A 22,102-nucleotide genomic window follows, 5' to 3' on the forward strand; every position below is an offset into this window, starting at 1 on the left:
AAACTGACCTCCTCAAAGAAAACAAAACAAAATAAAACAACAAATAAAAATCAATAAAACAAAACACAACAAAAACAAACTGTATGAGATCACTTTTATTGGACATATCACACGTAAAACACACACGTACATTTTCTTTGATATATAAATACCATTCAATAGTTTCAGATAGCTTGGTGTTAACTTTGTCATCCTTTTTAAGTCAGCTCGTGCTAATACTTCAATTTCTCTTTAGACGGGGATTTTAAATGCAGAAACATTATACAAGTTTTGCAACAACAAAAAAAAATATTAAAAAAAAATATCTATCGCTTATTGAGTGACCAACTTTGCGTTGTAAACATTTCAAAAGAATTGTCAAACCTGCTTATCAATGACCACCAAATTGTATTTTAGAAATATCCATTAACCTGTGCATGCGGGAATGATTGTGTTCTAACCTGACTTGATTTTCTGCCCTTTTTCTTTTGTTTCACCAAGAAAACAATAACAGCCATGCGACTAAGGTTTCAACGACTCTTAAATCTATTTTGGAACATGATGCCTCACTTCCTTTATTTGGCCTCCTTTGCTTGAGCATTACCATGTTACTTTATGTGCATTCTGTCAAAACCTCATGTAATTTGCTTCCTTCTCTCTCTCTCCCTCCCCCCCTCTCTCTCTCTCTCTCTCACACACACACACCTCTCCCCTAAGGCATGTTTTTATTGGCAATCTTTGAAATGCTTGTAATAGTGTTCCTTTTACTTGCAAAATATGCCATGACGATTCGTTTCCAAGATAGACTATAAATAAAACTGCCCAGCCCAGTAAAATGGGCATGCATAAAGTCAGTGGATGCTTATGAACATCGAATAGTTCATTGACTAAAGGCTGAACAAAGCTGTGTAATATCAAAAGCCTTGTTGACGTGAAGTAAATACAGCAGACATTTGGAGCGACAAATGTAGATCTCACTCTATTAATGATTTCAATCAAACTGACGTTAGAATTTTGCAACCTCTCCACAATGATGTTGCTCTTCCAACATAAGATCATATCCCTTGAACCGAGTTTCTCTTGTCTGAGTTGTATTCAGTGGATTCCGCGTACACGAAGTATTTATCTCCTACATCGTTTATTCATTTCAATCGCTTCTTTGATACTATTCTCTTCCTTTACATTCCACGACGTGGCAATTCAGAGGGTTTGGTTATAGAAATTATTAACCAAGGAATAATTTTGACATTGTCCATCGTCCTTCTTTTGTGGCAGGAGATCATCCATTTCTAAAAAAGATTGGATTTAAAGTACAATTGATTTCCTGGACAATTTTGCAAATTCATAAATTTGCCATGTGTTTTTCAAATAGGAATGTCAGGACTTGACGCAATCGTCAGTTGTCTTGTACGACGTGCAGTAGAACTACTATTAATTTGTCATTTTCTTACTCGTATGAAGAAAATGATGATCCCCTTCCTCTGCCATTAAAATGGGTCAAACAGAGTAATGTAGTATATTAAAAGTATAGTTGTACTCAAGCAAAATACACGCATGAACCGAATGATACATTGGTATCTTGATGTGAGAATCAATCGTGTAACTTTAAGGTTCGCATTGGAAACTTTGTAACTAGCCGACCGTTCAATGTAAAGAAATCTTTCTAAATCCAAATTTAATTCAATTTTGCCATTATTTTCCAGGCTACACCCACTTCTCATCGTCCATGCGTTACAAGCATGACAACGACGTCATTTCCGGAACCCATGGTGCGCAGACATCCAACTCGATTCTTCATTGACGACATCTTGCTGTCCAAGCCCAACAAACCGTCAATCAGCAGAGAGCAGACCACGCCCCCGTCCCTCCTATCCAGACCATCCCCTTTCTTGGACTACGCCTCTTACGCTGCGGCGGCCACCTTGTCCAATCCATGTCCACTCCTGCTCACCCCGCCGTTCTTAGCGGCACAGTCCCACGCATCCTTTTTATCAAGCTTCCAAGATCATCCGGCATTTATGCTTCCATCCGCTAGAGGTAAGGAACTCTAAATTTGTGCACAATTCCCTCTCTGTTTTCTTGAGTTTTACTTTTTAAATTTTTATTATATTTTTGAATTTTTGGAATTTATTACGTGTCGTTGGGATCACAGTGCGGCTATGTGGTCTAGTGGTATGACACTCGCTTTCGGATCGGATGGTCCTGAGTTCGAGCCTCGCTCGGTGCATAGTTGAGTCCTTGGAAAAGGCTCTTTACTCACAGTACCTCACAGTACTCAGGTGTAAAATGAGTACCTGGCCGTAACAGCGTTGTCTCTGTCCTAAAAAATGTAATATCGCCTAACAGGCGTCATGTCCTGTCCTAAATGTTAAGCGTTGCTGTTGGTCAGGGACCCCTTGTAAAGCGCTTTGAGCACGTTTAGTGGATATTGCGCTATATAAAAGCTCAATTTAAAACAAACATTAATAGAGAGACATACAGCTCGTTTGGACCTACGAGGTATTTAGCACAAGCTCACCTGACCTTACATTTTACATTGAGTCTCTCAGTGCCAGAAGGCGTACAAGGCATGGACATTATTTCTCCAACTTGGGGAGAAAGGCTGTGTGGTTTGCTGGTCTCTAGCGAACTGGAATAATTGCCTTTCTTTTTTTTTTTGGCAACTGGGGTGAAAGACTCGCTCGTATGCTTGACATACGACACGAGTTTAACCATCATCATCATCATCATCATCATCATCATCATCATCATCATCATCATCATCATCATCATCATCATCATCATCATCACCATCACCATCATCATCACCACAGCACTACTACCATCACCAATAGCCAAGTTTCTATAGCGTGAAAAGGAAGTAACATTTAATTTGCTTGATGTCCTTCTGGTTGGAGTCTGATCATCATCATCATCATCATCATCATCATCATCATCATCATCATCATCATCATCATCATCATCATCATCCTCATCATCACCCTAGTTTGACCATAAATAAAAAAAAATCTCTTGATCAACAGGGCTTATGTCTATTCCTGTTGACGATTTCTTATCAATCAACATTTCTTTTTTTTGAGAAGCATGTTTTAACGCATCATTTCCAAATCGCACATTACCTCTCCTCTGAGTTTCCAGAGAGTTTCATCATACATTATGTGACATTGTTTATGATAAAGATTACTTCGCTAAACCCGTATCCACAAGTTAACTTTGATGAAAATAATTGATAATTAAAAGCTGGTTTTCCAAAACTCGTTAAGTCTATTCTTCTACTTTTTGAGAATTTCCATCCATGATATAAAACGAACTGTACATTTCATTTTAAGCATCAAATGGCACAAGAAATTCCCTAGTGTGTGATTTTAAAGTATAAATTTGATAAAATAAATAAAAGACCGAATGAGAAATTTTAGGGGAAATAATCCTCAATATCTCAAAATTGGGGAAAAAAAAACGGAGTTAGAGAGCTTTAGAAAATCACTCTTCAATTAATTGCTTTGCACAAATGCTCTTGACAGCCATATTTAACAAACAGAAAGAACGTACCACTCCCCTTGCCGGGACTCTGGTAATCTTATTTTGTGAACTGCACAGACATTCGGACACCACCAACGTTCATCTATTAATTTATACACTAAAAAGTTTTTTTTTGTGGGTGTATGGCTCTTGTCGTCAGACCTGTAGGTTCTTAGTCTTTGGCTCGATTCCAGCAATGGGCAGCCAAAAGTTGAGTCCTTGGAGAAACTCCTTACTAACAGTCTTAGAACTTACTTAGGTATACAATGAGTGCCTGGTCAATGTCATGTGTCATGTTTCGTTGTACAATAAGTGTTGTTGTTGGCTTGTGGCCCACTGTAAAGCTCTTCCGTCAAAGTTGATTGATATTACTCTTTTTAAACACTCAATTGTTTTATTTTACACAAGCATGGATGCCCGTTCAATGTACGGGATGGTAGGTCGATCAACATACAATATAAAATTCAAGTGTTGGTGAAAAAGAATAGCTCTAATAGTAGTAAAAGTTTGCAAAGATAAATATATAGCTTTTTACAAAAGATAGAAATAAGCAGGGCGCGTTTTTTTTTGTGTGTGTGGCTACCTGATATATTGTTATTATTTATTTTTATTTTCAGACAAATAATAAATTAATTAGCATGTTGGCGTATTAGAAATCAGTCACTCTTTGTTCAAAATTTACACAGCTTTATTCTAGTACTAGCTCCTCCAAACCAGCGGTCTTGTCGTCAGGGCAGTTCTCTCTCTCTCTCTCTCTCTCTCTCTCTCTCTCTCTCTCTCTCTCTCTCTCTCTCTCTCTCTCTCTCTCGCTCTCTCTCTCACTCTCTCTTCTCTCTCTCTCTCGCTCTCTCTCTCTCTTTCTCTCTCTCTCTCTCTCGCTCTCTCTCTCTCTCTCGCTCTCTCTCTCTCTCTCTCTCTCTCTCACTCTCTTTAAAAACAGCCGGCATTTGGTTCAAAATGAAGCTAGCAACATCTAGCACAGTAAAAAAAGTGCTATTCTTTTCCTTTAAAAACATATTAAAGTTGTTTGATTCGTGTTGCTAGAAATATAGGTTAAATTGATTGGCTTAAACACCTTTTATCGGAAATAAAGGTGTTTTGATTGTCAATTCATATCCCTTTGGCACGGAGGTTGAACTACCCCATTAATTGGATTTATTCACAAGTTGTACCTAAACAACTTTGAAAGAAAGGTCTTACTTTAAACTGTTTTTGCGGGAGTTAAGTTTTAAAAACTAATGAAAAAAATTAGATAAAATCCAAGATCAAAACAACTTTATATTATTCTTTAGCTTCCAAAGATGTATCAAATGAAAGCCTGTCATCTCTTTTATTTTTGTCAAAACTTTAATCGGATCCGTTGTTTAGTGTAACTTTACTTGTCAATGTAATGTTAATGTTAATGTATTTTATTCATCCAAAAAGGAAATTTTTGTACTTGTTGACAAACCGAACATCCAAACTGGAAATCCTTCATACGAACACTATTTTTGAAAGTTGTGTCACAAAAGACGCCTTACTTCATTAAAAAAATCTAACATTCCGAGTTCAATCAAATAAAAATGTTACATTATTTTTTATTTAAAGTTCATTATTCGATAGTGCTAATAGTAAGCTTTCATTTTACTGGTTTTTTGATGTCTGTAACTGTATTCTTGAATATTCTGTGAATTTGTGAAATTCCTGTTTTTCTTGACGTCTTTTCACTATCAAATTTGAAGCAGTGATACTTTAGTGAAGATGCTAATTTTGGGTAATTAATTTGATTTTACTCAATAGTTCTTAGTCTTGGCTTCTCTTTAATGTCTTATGTAAGTAATTGTGGCCTTATTTAGATTCTTAATGATTTTTAAAAAAACTGGTTATTTTTGAAATTTTTAGGCGATATTCTTATATTGCGCAAATTTGATGTTTTAGCATTTTTAATGCAATGATTTCTAACTTTTTAATAAAGTCGCAGTGTTGAAAAAATTGGGTGATTTGTCAGTGTTGTTGTGATAATAACTTCAAAAAATTGAGTTGTATGGGATCTATGCTGACAGCGGGATTTTGAAAAGGTTTATTATTTTTTTTAGCTCATTTATAAAATGAGACTAAAAATTCCAAATTTGCATACCTTTTTAATCGATTGCCATTGATTGTAATGTCAACAGTTTAGATATACTTTAGATATGTATAATACCCATAATACTTTCTTAAAATTCTATTTGAATTTGGTCTTCTTTTTTGGGGTCCTGATAGATCAGTTGGTAGAGCACTATATTCACATGCAAAGGGACCGAGATTGATCCCGGGTTCAGTTGAGATTTTTCTCACCCCCCCCCCCCTTGTCCACACAGCAGTGACTGGGTAACTAGGTCTGTTAGATCTGGAGGAAAGTACTTTGCGATAAACTAGCGTCATATCAAATTGGTACCAAGCCATTGCTATTGTCCCTTTCATGTTTTAGAAATCGATATAAACTGCAGTCTCTATGAGCCCAATGGCTCCGAAGGACTACTTGGTGATCATTTTCTTGAGTAGTCGCAACATATAACCCGTCTCCCATTCGTTGTCATTTTTACAACATATTGATGCTCTGCATTTAGCTAAAAAACTCACATTATCCACCAACCGGATATAACCTACCAAGACACAAAACTATCTGTAGCCTTAAACGTTTATAGTCTGATTGATAGAATTTAGTAAGAACTAATAATTAAAATGGCTGTCTAAAAACTATAACAAAGAGTTTAGTGACGTCAATTTTGATTCATTTCCTATTCACTTTTCAGAAATTCAGGGGATAGGGGAATATCCTCCTCTACGGAATAATTTGTTAAATCGATTGATTGTTATAATTTGATACACGATACAGTTGAATTAGAAAAATTAAATAATGAACAGCAGACATTGCAAGGATTAATTTTTTATGTTTTTTTAAATTCACATTGTACGAGTACTCAACTCTGAAGCTATTTATATAATGTGACGTAGAAGCATGATGAAGAAGCTGCTGCTGCTGCTGCTGCTGCTGCTGCTGATGATGATGATGATGATGATGATGATGATGACGATGATGATGATGCTGCTGCTGCTGATGATGATGATGATGATGATGATGATGATGATGATGATGATGATGATGACAAAATATTGAAAATCAGCTGCTGATTTCAATCTGACGCTCTATCCACATTTGTGCTGTAAATTCACAAAACACTTTTTTTGTTCTCATATTAAACAGAAAACTTTTATCAATATTTAAATGTCCCTAACATGCCTCCCCCCCCCCAAAAAAAAAAAAAATAAATTAAATAGTAAAAAAAAAAGAAATAAAAAAAATTAAACTTGATATTTCTTGATGTTTGTACTGTTTTGTGATCTAGTGGAATGAATCTCACCTTTGGATCTGTAGGTAACTGGTTCAAATTCCGCCTTAGGTGACCTATGGTTGAGACTTTGGCAAAGATTCTTTGCTCACCTACTCTCATAGAACTTAGTGTAAAATGAGTACCTGACCGATAACACAGTTTTCTCTGTTATCTTAATAGCGCCTTATATCTGTCATGTTTCGTCATCTACATGTAACGTGCTGCATTTGGCTTAGGACCCCTTGCAAATTGTTCTGAGCACATTTAGTGGATATTGTGCTTCAGAAAACATCAAATATTAAAAAAGGACTGTTCTACAATTTGAGTGTCCTGAAGCCTACGATAGTAAGAATACTAAAGAAAAAGGGAAACACACACACACGCACACACACACACACACATTACCATTATCACTACATTTTCTTTATGTGTTTTAACTGTTTCTTTGCTGACTAAGGATTTGCACCTGAAACACCCGTTGTTTGCACTGTTTCCACCCGAAGTCTTTTCCTTTCTCACGTTTTCTTTAGTATTTCTTTTTTTTTTCTTCTATCGATGACTTACCACAACCCTTTATATTATTTTTCCCATCCAGGCCTGCCTCTGAATCCACTGTTTCACCACGACAGCCCTAACAAACACTGCAGACGACGGAAAGCCAGGACTGTGTTCAGCGACCAACAGCTGACGGGTCTAGAGAAGCGGTTCGAATCCCAGAGGTACCTGTCAACTCCTGAGCGCATGGAGCTTGCAAATCAACTCAGTCTGTCGGAAACACAGGTAAATAAAACAAGTTGTTGACAATAAACATGCGGCTATCTGTTTTTAAGAGTTAGTTGAATACCGACAACTTTGAATGACTACATTGAGCTTTTATATAGAGCAATATCCACTAAACGTGCTCAAAGCGCTTTACAAGGGTCCCTGGCCAACAGCAACATTTAACATTTTAGGACGAGACATGACGCCTGTTAGGCGATATTACAATATTTTTCGGACAGAGACAACGTTGTTAACGGCCAGGTACCCATTTTACACCAGAGTACGGTGAGAGAATATGAGTAAAGAGCCGTCTCCAAGGACTCAACTATGCGTCGAGTGAGGCTCGAACCCAGGACCTTCCGATACGAAACGAGTGTCATACCACTAGACCACATAGCCGCACAAAGACTACATCAACTCATAGAACAGAATACTCAGAATATAAGCTTATATCTGATCTGTCGCCTCAACGCGATGTTTAGATGCTAAAAAATTAAATTTATAATAATCAAAAATTGTACTTTGGTTTGTTTATGTTTTAATGATGAGCCGGAATTTATACCGGTTTCTATAATGTGAAACGAACAATAACAATTACTTGCTGTCCTTTGGATATGAGTCCTGTCTATCGCAAAGAACTTTCCGCCAGATCTAACAGGCGCAGCTAACCAATCACTGTTGGGGAGACAAGGGGTCAGAAAAATTATCGACTTCACCCGGGATAGATCGCCGTTCCTTTGCGTGTGAAGCAAGTACTCTACCTTGTGAGCTATCGTAACCCCCAAGTTTTTTTTTTGGTTGTAATTTGACACAAATAACTCGAAACACACGATAAAAAACTCTCATTGAAATTTCTTCATATTAATGGCTGACATTGGTTAAATCATTGGTGTAAAGTACTTGACAATATTATATTTAAAAAATGATAAAAGTAAGCAATAACTGGAGAGTGGTTCATTAGTGTCAATGAGATAAACCCAAGCTCAATGGACCATGAGGGTCTCAAGTAACATTAATTTTACTTTCTTTCCTCTGTCTATCGACCATTTGTCTTACAATGGCATGGAGATTTCAATAAGCCTAACTTATGAAATATTATTTGAATTAATGTTTTCTTGCAATTCTACCCCCCCCCTCCCCTCCAAAAAAAATAATAATCAAACAACCCCCACCCCTCCCCAATAAAAAAAAAACCTGACTACAAAATCAAAACAAAACAAAACCGAAAACATTTTTTTTTAAAAGCTGTTAAATAGACAACAAAAGAATATTAAATATGATTAATAATTGTAGAATGAAATTCAATTTGTATATCTTTTCTACCACGCACGACATAAAGTAAGATCGAAGGAAAATTAACGTTGCTTTTAACTGTGCACAAAGTATTTTGATATTCATATTTAGATAGAATAAAATTGTGTCATCTATTCTAATCTAAAAATTATAAAACTATTTTGTACTAGATAACTGATATAAGAGTAACTTGCAAAACTTTTTTGAATTAAGGGTAATTCTATTACCCGTCGACTCAAATGAATAATAAGAAAATCTGCTATGTCCTAATACTCAGTCCTTAAGTTGACATTTGGCTTTCATTGAGAGTATTATCGAATCTAAACAATTCTGCACATCCGTAAGAAAAAAAAAGAAGAATAGACTAAATAAAAAATAAAATAAAAAATGGCGTAATCTTAAATTTCTCTTGATACTATCGAGTAATAATAATCTCAAATTAAAGAATTTAAGGAGCAGGCACCAGTATAAGATAAAGATCTGAACAAGTGTGTAAGAAAGGTGCCAGGCAAAGTAAGAAAGAAAAATAGAATAAAAATACCATCCCAAAAAATCAGTCGACCTCGACTGGGGATCGAACCTCAGACTTTCTGATTACCGGTCAGACATGATACCATTACATCTTGTGAAGAATATAAGTATTAAAAATTGTCCCAACTATCGGGAGCCTCTGTGGTATAATGGTAGCACGTCTGAGGTATTCAGAAGGTCTGAGGTTCGATTTCCAGGCGAGGACGACTGATTTGTTGGGATGTTTTTTTTTCTTCTATTTTTCTTTCTTGCTTTGGCACCTTTCATACGCACTTGTTCAGATCTTTAATAATAATCACATCCGCAACAAAAATGGGTGACGTCATTTAAAACTCTCTCGATACTATCAAGTAATAATAATCTATCTATTGATTTAAAAAATAGGTAAAGCCAATGTTATTTTTTTTTATCATCGGGCACATAATTATCGACAAATCTAAACATTAAAAAACTATTTTTTTACAAATTGATATACGAGTAACTTGCAACCTTTCTTAACTTAAGGATAATTCTATAACCCGTTGATTCAAAAAAAAAATATCACATCGATCTATGTTAATTTCCACAATGCAGTAAAATAAGAATTAAAGCAATATTCTTTATTTCTTCAAAAATACTGCGGTTTCTCCATGCATTTGACTAAATCCGTCACCAATGTCACTATCACATAAAGTGTTACCTCCCATCTTAAAAAAAAGATATTTTGTAAGTCTTGAACTAGATATAAAAAGTACGGTCATTTAAAACTTTAAATAATATTACAAATAAAAATAAAATCTTTATCTAAATGTGTGTGATTTGTCAATTTGATTAGAATTCTTTAAATTATTTAATAATCTTATATTTAAATATTAAATCTAAAATTACAAAATTTTCTGACATTGTCTTCATACATTACATATATTATTATAAGAATATGTAAAGGAGATGGTAGCGTCTACGTTCTCTTATATCAAAGTATATAAACAGCGTGACCACGCCTCCCACTCGTGAGAATACTGAGTATGTAGAAACGGTGTCTACGCTTGCTAGGGCATTATGATCAGTCAATTTACGTTGGGAATCGCTATCTGGCCACCCTATTGCCAAATTCATTTGCGCTGAAACCTACACACTTTATTATCGGACCTTTTTTAAAATCGTTGATGGCTCAAAAGATTCGTCTCGATCTATGCTAATTTCCACAATACTTCAGTGTAATAATTATAATAGACGACCGCCTGTTCGTAATAGCCTTTATTTCTCCGCATAAATTGCGGGTTCTCCACTAGTGCCCTAAACAAATTGATAGACTTTTTCAAGTGGAAAATTTTTGCTTTTTAAATGGCGTAAACAGTGGATGTATAGTATATATCATGTTACCCACCGCGCCATTCTGGTGTCTTGTCATAATGGGGTATATGAAGAATATTAAGTATAGAAATAAATGCTCAGAATTTAATAATCATATAAGTTAAGCTTATAATTGAAATTTAAGCAGCAGATTTACTCCAAATAATACATTTTAAAGACGACAGGTCGCATATTTTAAAACTAAAAATCTTAAATTTACCCAAATGTGATTCTTTTCCTACAGGTAAAGACCTGGTTCCAGAATCGGCGAATGAAGCAGAAGAAAATCCAGCGAAAGTCCACGGATGATGACGGGTCACGTGATCAAGATGACGTAATGGATACGAGTAGGGACGAGGCAGACGACTCAGATGGCAACGACAGTACAACAGACACCGGCAGACCGCAACAGAACCACCAAGGTCAGCACGACGAGCAGCAGCAGCAACAGCGGCAGCGAGAAGATTCCGACCATTCACCTCATCCTCATGAGCACCATGGTCTGAAATTGCCTCCATCTGCTCAGTTCCATCCTGATCTCCACGGCTTCCACAGCCACAGTCATCACATCCCATCGCATCATCACCAATTCCATAGCAGTCACAACCTCAGCAACAGCGGCGGAAGTGACCTTCACTCCTTCAGACGCGGTAACAGCAACGGCGTGGATGTTGCGATCGGCCATCATCTTGCGTCGAGATCGATGTCAAGGTCGTTCTGTGACCTCCCTGAATCTGACCCGGAAGACAATGAAGAAATCAATGTAGTGGATACTGACAACACAGATATACCATCAGGATCGTAAACAAAAAGTTTTAGGGTTTCATTCAAAACCTCAAGAGATTCTCAAGCTTTAATACTATTTGTGACTCACCCCCTCCCACACACGATATATATATATATAATATATATATATATATATATATATATATATATATATATATATATATATATATATATATATATATATATTGAATCGTGTTTGATACAAATATGGTACGAAAAGTGCTCGACATGTAGTAATGGAGCGAATTATTATTTAAAATATTTACCACAATGTTTGGGGCAGTCTACATCGATGTTTCAGGCTTAATTTGCTATCTTCAGGACTGAGTTGTTTTGTTGACTGTTGTTGTTTCTTGAAGTGGTTCCGGTTTGAAGTTAATTAAGAGGAATTTGCGCCGATGGGGACACTTTCCGTAGATCTCATTTTTCATGTTGAGTGTGGCTTCATGAGGTTGTTTGATTATGGTATATTTTTCTTCCAGGCATAAGCTACATTGTTTTGATGTTGGTGTGTATCCTGTTGCTTTAGATAAAATTTTCCATGAAATGTTGTGGTCTATTTTGTTGTCTTTTAATTTCCAAATATGTTCGCTGAGTTTTGTGGATGTTTTTTTGTTAGTGTTTCTAAATGTTGAGGTGTGGAGGTTGTATCTTGTTTTGAAATTATTTTCTGTTAGTCCTACATATTTTTCTTGCTTGTTTGTTTTAGTTTCTGTGACTGTGGCTTGGTAAATTAAACTTGATTCTAAGCATTGTTTGTTTAGCGGGCAATGTTCTTTATTTCTGCAGTTGCATTTTCTAGTGGGTGGGTTTTGCTCTTGTCGGTGGTTTATTAATATTTTTTTGTTGTGGCTTGAAATTATTTGTTCTATGTTGCGCATACACGAGTAACTTATTTTTATGGTATTCCTGTTGATAATTTTATGTAGCTTGTGGTTTTTTGGAAAGTGTGTATCAATTAGTTTCAGGAACTGCTGTCCTATGTTTGTGCTGACGTTTATGTCGAAAGGTGGGTTGAACCAAGTTATGTGTTGTTTTCTTGTTTTATGTTCTTCACTTGTGTGTTGGGGTTTACATGAGAGGGAGGCGTCTGTGTATACAAATGGTGTGTTGTATCCACTTTTTGTGAGTGCTTCTTTGTAGGGGGTGCTGCGACGTTGAATATCTCTCTGTTTTCCGAAAGTTTGCTCACCCTCAGTGCAATGTTTTTTGGTATGTTTTCAATGACGGGACGGGGTGGTTGCTGTTTTTATTAATGTAGCTAATGGTGTTGTTTGGTTTTCTGAACGGTTGGAATGAATTGGATTTTATGTCGAATGTGATGTCGAGGAAGTCAACTGTTTTTTTGTTTGCTTCTATCGTGATTTTTAAATTGTTGTTTTGGAATATTTTACAGATTTGTTTTTTGATGTTTTCGTTCGCTCTTGGTCGTCTGTTGGTTATAGCGAGTCCGTCATCTCTATAGAGGCCGATGTATGTGTGTGTATGTTGTAGTTGTGACAGGATGTAGAGTCCGACCAGTTCGCATGTTTCAGCACCGTCGAACGAACCCATTGTTACGTCGAAATCATTGTGTCGCTTTGTCCACGGTGTGTTGTCGTAGTATAGTGTGCTGTGCTTGGTGTGTTTGATGATGTGTTTTTCCTCTTCTGTGATGTTGGTGTATTTTGCTGCGACAGAACACATAGAACCGAAGAGATCACAAAAGAAGATAAGAATATAGCGAACAGACTTGACCTTAGCGATCGAATCGATATAGCACCAAGAAGAGAAGCGTTCATCACATTAAAAGATCACAAGCCTGACTTCAAAAATAATCCAAAATGTAGACTAATAAATCCATACAAATCTGAAATTGGAAAAATCAGCAAAAAGATATTAGAAAAAATAAATAAAAACGTCAAAGAAGCAACTAAATTCAACCAGTGGAAAAACACCGATGAAGTCATTGAATGGTTCAAAAATATCCAAAACAAAGAAAACTGCACCTTCATCTCTTTCGACATTTGCGATTTTTACCCCTCCATCACTCCAGACTTACTAAACAAAGCATTGGAATTCGCAGCAAAATACACCAACATCACAGAAGAGGAAAAACACATCATCAAACACACCAAGCACAGCACACTATACTACGACAACACACCGTGGACAAAGCGACACAATGATTTCGACGTAACAATGGGTTCGTTCGACGGTGCTGAAACATGCGAACTGGTCGGACTCTACATCCTGTCACAACTACAACATACACACACATACATCGGCCTCTATAGAGATGACGGACTCGCTATAACCAACAGACGACCAAGAGCGAACGAAAACATCAAAAAACAAATCTGTAAAATATTCCAAAACAACAATTTAAAAATCACGATAGAAGCAAACAAAAAAACAGTTGACTTCCTCGACATCACATTCGACATAAAATCCAATTCATTCCAACCGTTCAGAAAACCAAACAACACCATTAGCTACATTAATAAAAACAGCAACCACCCCCGTCCCGTCATTGAAAACATACCAAAAAACATTGCACTGAGGTGAGCAAACTTTCGGAAAACAGAGAGATATTCAACGTCGCAGCCACCCCCTACAAAGAAGCACTCACAAAAAGTGGATACAACACACCATTTGTATACACAGACGCCTCCCTCTCATGTAAACCCCAACACACAAGTGAAGAACATAAAACAAGAAAACGACACATAACTTGGTTCAACCCACCTTTCGACATAAACGTCAGCACAAACATAGGACAGCAGTTCCTGAAACTAATTGATACACACTTTCCAAAAAACCACAAGCTACATAAAATTATCAACAGGAATACCATAAAAATAAGTTACTCGTGTATGCGCAACATAGAACAAATAATTTCAAGCCACAACAAAAAAATATTAATAAACCACCGACAAGAGCAAAACCCACCCACTAGAAAATGCAACTGCAGAAATAAAGAACATTGCCCGCTAAACAAACAATGCTTAGAATCAAGTTTAATTTACCAAGCCACAGTCACAGAAACTAAAACAAACAAGCAAGAAAAATATGTAGGACTAACAGAAAATAATTTCAAAACAAGATACAACCTCCACACCTCAACATTTAGAAACACTAACAAAAAAACATCCACAAAACTCAGCGAACATATTTGGAAATTAAAAGACAACAAAATAGACCACAACATTTCATGGAAAATTTTATCTAAAGCAACAGGATACACACCAACATCAAAACAATGTAGCTTATGCCTGGAAGAAAAATATACCATAATCAAACAACCTCATGAAGCCACACTCAACATGAAAAATGAGATCTACGGAAAGTGTCCCCATCGGCGCAAATTCCTCTTAATTAACTTCAAACCGGAACCACTTCAAGAAACAACAACAGTCAACAAAACAACTCAGTCCTGAAGATAGCAAATTAAGCCTGAAACATCGATGTAGACTGCCCCAAACATTGTGGTAAATATTTTAAATAATATATATATATATATATATATATATATATATATATATATATATATATATATATATATATATATATATATAATCTATGGTTTATATTGAGAGTGACCGTGACCGGGTGAAGATTTTTTTTCCTTCTGACTCCCTTGTCCAGCCAGAAATGATGGGTAGCTTGATCTGTTAGATCTGACGGAAAGTACTTTGCGATGGACTAGAGTTCAATCCAAAGAGTTGCAAGTAATTTTTTTCTTTCATTTAACATTACAGGAACCGAATTCAATTCTGGCTCCATGGGTATTGTGGGTCTAGAAGACTACATGTTTAATATTGGAAAAATTAGATACAATTTATTGCTTTCATTTAGAAGTTTAATGTTTTTATATTATTATTTTTTTTTTATTTACTGTAACTCTCTCCTTACCAGCCATTTTCATAACTTTCCCCAAAACGTCACACCCTACCAAAATAAAAATAGATAATCTTTTTACTTAAACAGAAAATAAAAAATAAGTATATTCTTTACATAAATGAGCTCTATCTATAAAACGGTGTCAAGTTTTTATAGCTATAACAACAAAACAATCTTTATTTTCTGCGATGTACAAAGACATTAGGGTTAGAAAATTTTTAGTTGCATTGTAATGAATATGACGATTTTCCTCGGGATGGTAAGGAGAGGGTTAAAAAGTTGTTGTTAAAACAATTTTGTCTTAACTATCTACTTACCTGCCATTTTCCAGATTTTTCCCGGAGACGTCAAACCTAATCAAACATATAAAATAATTAAATTTAACATTTAGAACTTAGAAGGAATAAGTACACGACATACATAGTTTTTGTTCATCAAAACAGGTTCTACAAAACACAACACTAAATTCTCATAATTATAAAAACTTTTATTTTTCAAATTTGGTGATGTACAAAAGAAATCTAGATGAAAAAAACCTCCCAACCCCGCCCCCCCCCCCCAACCCCCCCCCCCCCCAAAAAAAAAACAAAAAAAAAACAAAAAAATAAAACAACCCCTAACATAACAACAACAACAACAACAACAACAACAACAACAACAATAACAGCAAACAACTGTTTCACACGATAAACTCCGGCTCCATGGACCATATTATAGCTCTGATTGGTTGGTCATATGAATTTGTAGTTATCATAAATTGGCAATAACATGCCTGTCAATTCTAACATACTTTAACAAAAGGCTCTCATACCGTTTGTCCAGAGATTTACTTTCTCTTTCATTATTATTATTATTATTATTATTATTATTATTATTATTATTATTATTATTATTATTATTATTATTATTATTATTATTATTATTATCATCATAGGGGCCCCCGATAGCTCAGTTGGTAGATCTCTCGCTTCACACGCAAAGAGACCTGGATCGATCCGGGGTGAAGTTGATATTGTTAAAACTTCTTTATGCTCCCCTGCCCACCCAGCAGTGATTGGGTGGATGGCTCTGTTAGTTCAATCTGGCGAAAAGTAGTTTGTGTCCTATCTAAAGGGTAACAAGCAATACCTACTGTCAGTTTAACGCTATAAAAACCAGGGATAATCTCCGGTTCCATTGGCCTTAAGGCTCTAAAGACTACTTTTTTTCCTCCATTATTTAAAGATCGAGGCGACCTCTGAACTTGTCAAAATGTCGCAAGCTGTTGATGCTATGCAGTTAGCCTAATATCTCAAAACATCCGCCAGTTGGCTATAACGTACACACGAAATAATGTGTAACCTTAAACGTTTATAATCTGATAAATACGATTTAGTGAAAACTAAAACTCTTAAAAATGGCTGGCTAAAAACAATAACCAAGAGCTGAGTGGCGTCAATTTTGTTCTATCCGTAATGTTTAATGATTCTTGTTTACTACTTCAACGTGTACAACCAGTTCTTTGCAATTGATTGTGAATATTGTTACGGGTATAATATAGCTGTTAGCTTTACTTAATGTGTCAACATGTTTTTGTAATTGTTATCCTTTCGTTCTAGATAATATATATATATATATATTATATATATATAATATAATATTATATATATATATATATATAATCCTTTTGAAAGGTGAGCTTTTATACAGCGCAATATCCAATAAATATGCTCAAAGCTTTGTACATAAAGCCCTTTATCTAACATGATATAATGATTATTCCAATTATTCCGCAAGTTACATGTAGATAATATCTTTCCATTTGGTTCTCTAATCCAGTTTATTAGTTCAATAAGTTCCCGTCTTATGTGATATGAGATCAATGTTATAAATAGCTGATATTATTAATTACTACGATAATTAATGTAAAGATATATGAATCATCATAAATGAATTACGTACTTATTACTATTTTTTTTTCTATTCCAAATGATTGTGTTTATGTATGTGTGTGTATGTATGTATGTATGTATGTATGTATGTTTGTATGTATGTATGTATGTATGTATGTGTGCGTGTGTGTGTGTGTCAAATGAGAGATAGATAGATAGATAGATAGAGAGAGAGGGAGAGAGAGAGAGGGAGAGAGAGAGAGAGGGATATATATATATATATATATATATATATATATATATATATATATATATATAGATAGACAGATAGATAAATAGACAGACAGAGAAAAAAGGGAGAGAGAGAGAGAGAGAGAGAGAGAGAGAGAGAGAGAGAGAGAGAGAGAGAGAGAGAGAGAGAGAGAGAGAGAGAAGTTATATTGTTAAATTCAATGATCAAAATTGGTAGATGGTTCGTTTGATAATTAACTGTCATACATACTAATGAATTGTCCAATGCTAGCAGCCAAAGATTAAATGTTACTGGAACTAATCGTTTTGTTTATGTTATATTGTCAATACTTTTGATTAATTCAGTTCTGGATAATAGAAATGTCTGATCTTTACTGTTGTCATCGTTAATGATGATGACAATGGTATCATAATAATAATAATAATAATAATAATAATAATAATAATAATAATAATAATAATAATAATAATAATAATAATAATAGTAATAATAATAATTATATTTTAATTATTATTATTATTATTATTATTATTATTATTGTTATTATTATTATTATTATTATTATTATTATATCATCATCATCATCATCATCATCATCATCATATTATTATTATTATTATTATTATTATTATTATTACTATTATTATTATTATTATTATCATCATCAACATCATCATCATCATCATCATTGGCCATCATCGTATTCATTTACATCAACGTCATCATGTGCTTTAAAGAATTTACACTATCTATTATGTTTTTGTGTTTATTTTTAAAGATAACGATTCAAATAAACTCACAACAATACAGTGACATTGATTCGGACAAGATAATATGAAATCTCTTAAAGTTAAAAATACGTATAAGTGGGGCTGATTGTTTCGGTTGATAGGCATGTACTGGAGTTGATTATACTCCTATATACAAAAACAAAATTAAAAAACCCAACCATTTACGAGGGCAAATCATTTCTCATCGTAAATTCAATTAAATCGAGGCTTCTATTCCATTTTATTATTGTTATTCGTTTCTTTGAGTTTCAAGCAAAAAGCAACATTTGCATCATTTGTACCACAGAATAACATTAATGTCACTTGTCAATACTATAAGCCATTAGTCAGATTGACAGGTTCCACACGCATGTACATATATCTATCTGTAAATAAGTGCATGTCGGTTCTACATTATTTTTTCATCCTGTGATGCGAAATCATTTTTTTTCTTCAAAAATGAATTACAATATGTTTAAATGTTGTGATAGATTCTAGTCTAGGTAATTAAAAAAAACAACTTCTCATTAAAGGTACTCAGTGCTTATCCAATGTTTTTATTACAATGAACTAATCGAGTAAATAATTTATTTCTGATGTATAATTTGTAATGTGTAATGACTTGATTTTATCCTGATTGAATCAATTAACAGTCGTACTCTGGAAAACATGTATTTAAAAATTTGGCCAGAAAACTCGTCCTTCAAATATCGATTGATTTAAATGACCTCCGTCTTGGCAAACAATCTCAAACCTGAGACTTTGCGGAGTCCCAGATTTGAGAGTTTTTGCCAAGTTGAGGGCCCTTTAAACCGATCGATATTTGAAGGACGAATTTTCTGGCCAAAATCTTTAAATGTATTTTTCCAGAGTACGGCTGTTAATTTAACTGGTTAAATACTGATTGTTGAGGCTATTAATACTTTATTATGACATTTGTGAATGATTGTTGAATATTATACCTGGATAAACGATGCATGTTTTTTTAAATTTTATTTGATGGGCAATCAATAAATCCAAAGAATGAAAACTGACGGACGTCCTCATGCTTTTCATAGTAAACCAACCACCTTGTTCTGGTCGTATTTGGGTAGGGAGTGAGAGGGTGTTTGGTTAGAGTATGCGATACTGTGTGGATGTGGTTTGTGTGTTTATGTGTGTGTGTGCGCGTGTGTTTGTGAATGTGTGTATCTCTATATTATGCGTGCGTGCGATTGTGTGAGTTTGTTTTCTATTCATTCAATACTCGAATATCTCTCTGTATCTGTCAGTCTGTCTGCCCCTCCCCCTACCCCTCTCTCTCTCTCTCTCTCTCTCTCTCTCTCTCTCTCTCTCTCTCTCTCTCTCTCTCTCCCTTCTTTCTTCTGCCTCTCTCATTCTATCTTGATCTCCCACGCACTTCATCTATCTACTGCTAAGAAAAATAGCTTAATATCTTCATTTCATGCATTGCAATTTGCATGTTCTGCGTCTCATTTTACAAGAACTCTAGTAATATCTGTTATAGCCTATACTACCGTAACATGGGAAGTTCCAGGTTTGAGAGTTTTTGCCAAGATGAGGATAATTTAAATCGATCAATATTTGAAGGATGAGTTTTCTGGCCAATTTTTCAAATATGGGTTTTTCCAGAAAACGGCAGTATAGCCAAAGCAGCCAGTCGCTCCCGAGTCGGATAGTAAATCTGTGTAAAGCATCTTACCCAAAGACATAAGGCATGGGCCAAAAATATGCATTCATTGGCACTAAAGCCACGATGGCCAAGCTTATCATTGTTTGAATTTGTGACAAGAGAACTAAAGCCGCACATTGGCCATAGTAAATACTTTATTGAAAGGGAAATAAAATTCGTAACCTTTTCTGCATATTGTCTAAAACGACATTTTCCCATTTACGAAAAACTATTAAGTTGACTGTATATGTTCCTCATAAAACCTCACTGGTTGCTTGATTTTTTGCTAGAATAAGAAATTGGCTCATTAATCCCTTTCTAAAAATCGTTGGTTAAAAAATAAAGATAACAATAATAATTAAAAAAAACAAAACAAACCAATTAAACTATCAACCCTCTCCCCAAAAAAAGAGGAACAAACAAACAAATAAACAAAAAACAAAACAAAAACAAACAAAAAAAAAACAAATAAAACAAAAAAAAAACAATTAAACAAACAACCCCCCCCCCCCCCGAAAACCCCCCAACTAAATGCAAACAACAGACCAAAGACAAATACAAGAAAACAAAAACAAAAACACAACAAAACAAAACAAACAAATAATCGAAAATTAATAAAACCATACAAAACAAAACACTACCATGTTTATTGGTGAGTTCGAACCCTGAACCTTAGGTCTGAAGTAAATTGTCAACCACTAGACCTCTTAGCCGCACGTTTGGCTTGGGACCCCTTATAATGCGCTTTGATGATATTTTAATGGATATTGCGTAATATACAACCACTTTTCAGCCATTAATTTTTTTTTTAAACAATAACTCCAGCATGTGACCAAATAACGGAAAGCATTCGGTTTTGAAGGTGCAGGATTCGAGTCCTGCTTTGATCGGCGCCTATTTCACTCCTCGGAACAAGCACCTTGCTCACATTCTCTCACTATACTCAGGTATAAATTGAGTACCTGTCCGTTTACAGTTTGTTTCCTAAAAAAATATATGTGATATCTCCTGTCTTGTCCTAAATGTTAAGTTGCTGTTGGCTTGGGACTCCATGTAAAACGTTTTGAGAACGTTTAGTGGATATTGCCCTATATGAATGCTCAAGTAAAGTTAAGAAAGTCAATTGGCACCGAACCTATTTCATCTTCTAACAAATCAATTACAAGAACAACAGCAACAACAACACCTAAGCTATTTTTGTCGTAACCAAAAAGTGTACCCGCGATGATTGTCCCAATAATACATTATGCAGGGTAGGGCGAAATGCAATTTTTTCAGCACCCTAGCCTCGCGATTCATTATAAAACAAAGTATCACATAATAAATAGTTAGATAAGATACTGCGCTGATAACGTGCTGTGTGGTCTTGAGCAAGTCACCTCACCCTAGCTCCGTTTGCGGCGCTGCACTGCGACTGACGCCTGGGTTATTCCAGTCTTTCCTTGGAATAAACCCTAAAGACAAATTTCCCCTATGGAATGAATAAAAGGAATGTATTTATTTATTTTAATTAATTAATTAATTAATTAATTAATTAATTAATTAATTTATTTATTTATGAATTTACCAGGTGTCAACCAAAAGGCTTAAAACTAGAACGTCTCCATGGAGGTCAATCTCCACTCAAAGGTTATGGTGGAATCGCTTACTCGTTTACTCGGCGACACTCGCCTTCGAATCTGCGTTCTCTGGTTCGATTCTCGCTTTGAGTGATGCCCAGTGGATACCTAGAAAAAGCCTTTTTACTCACATTCTCTCACCATACTCAGATGTAAAATGAGTAACCCGTCGGAAAAAGCATTGTTTCTAACAAATAATAATTCTAAAGGTGCTTCATACACAGGAGTGTGTTGACTCTTCAAACATGCTAAGTGTTGCTGATGGCTTGGGACCTCTTGTAAAGCGCTTTGGATACACGTAAGTGGAAATTGCGCTAAATGAAAGTTCAAGATCTGTTTTTTTTTGTTTTTTTTTTTAAAACATAAACTCCAAATAACTAAAAATCACGTTGACACCGAATGTTTTTGATCTTCTTACTTGGCTCTTGAATCCAGGATTACAACACTAAAGCTATTTTGAGGTGACCCGCAAGAGTACCT

At 35.1% G+C, this 22,102-nt stretch overlaps 1 protein-coding gene and 1 long non-coding RNA gene across 3 annotated transcripts in view; one reads left to right on the plus strand and one right to left on the minus strand.

The window, feature by feature from the left end:
• The window catches only part of LOC144968356 (uncharacterized), a 36,522-nt gene extending 24,876 nt beyond the window's left edge, over positions 1-11,646 (plus strand). For both annotated transcript variants that reach the window (XM_078906631.1, XM_078906632.1), the window contains 3 exons: positions 1,683-2,016; positions 7,447-7,631; positions 11,014-11,646. In XM_078906631.1, coding sequence (XP_078762757.1) covers positions 1,683-2,016; positions 7,447-7,631; positions 11,014-11,574 — 1,080 coding nt within the window. In that variant the 3' untranslated portion in view covers positions 11,575-11,646. The remainder of the gene's footprint in view (positions 1-1,682; positions 2,017-7,446; positions 7,632-11,013) is intronic.
• Positions 11,390-19,421, minus strand: LOC144968357 (uncharacterized). The gene is made up of 3 exons (XR_013644571.1): positions 19,294-19,421; positions 15,755-15,790; positions 11,390-11,503 (listed from the first exon to the last, which is right to left on the minus strand). It is a non-coding gene; the product is annotated as an uncharacterized LOC144968357 (long non-coding RNA).
• Positions 19,422-22,102: the final 2,681 nt, after the last annotated feature.

This window comes from Berghia stephanieae, chromosome 3 (assembly GCF_034508935.2).
Source record: "Berghia stephanieae isolate SIO BIC M18660-M18661 chromosome 3, UCSD_Bste_1.3, whole genome shotgun sequence".
Classification (NCBI taxonomy): Eukaryota; Metazoa; Mollusca; class Gastropoda; order Nudibranchia; family Aeolidiidae; genus Berghia; species Berghia stephanieae.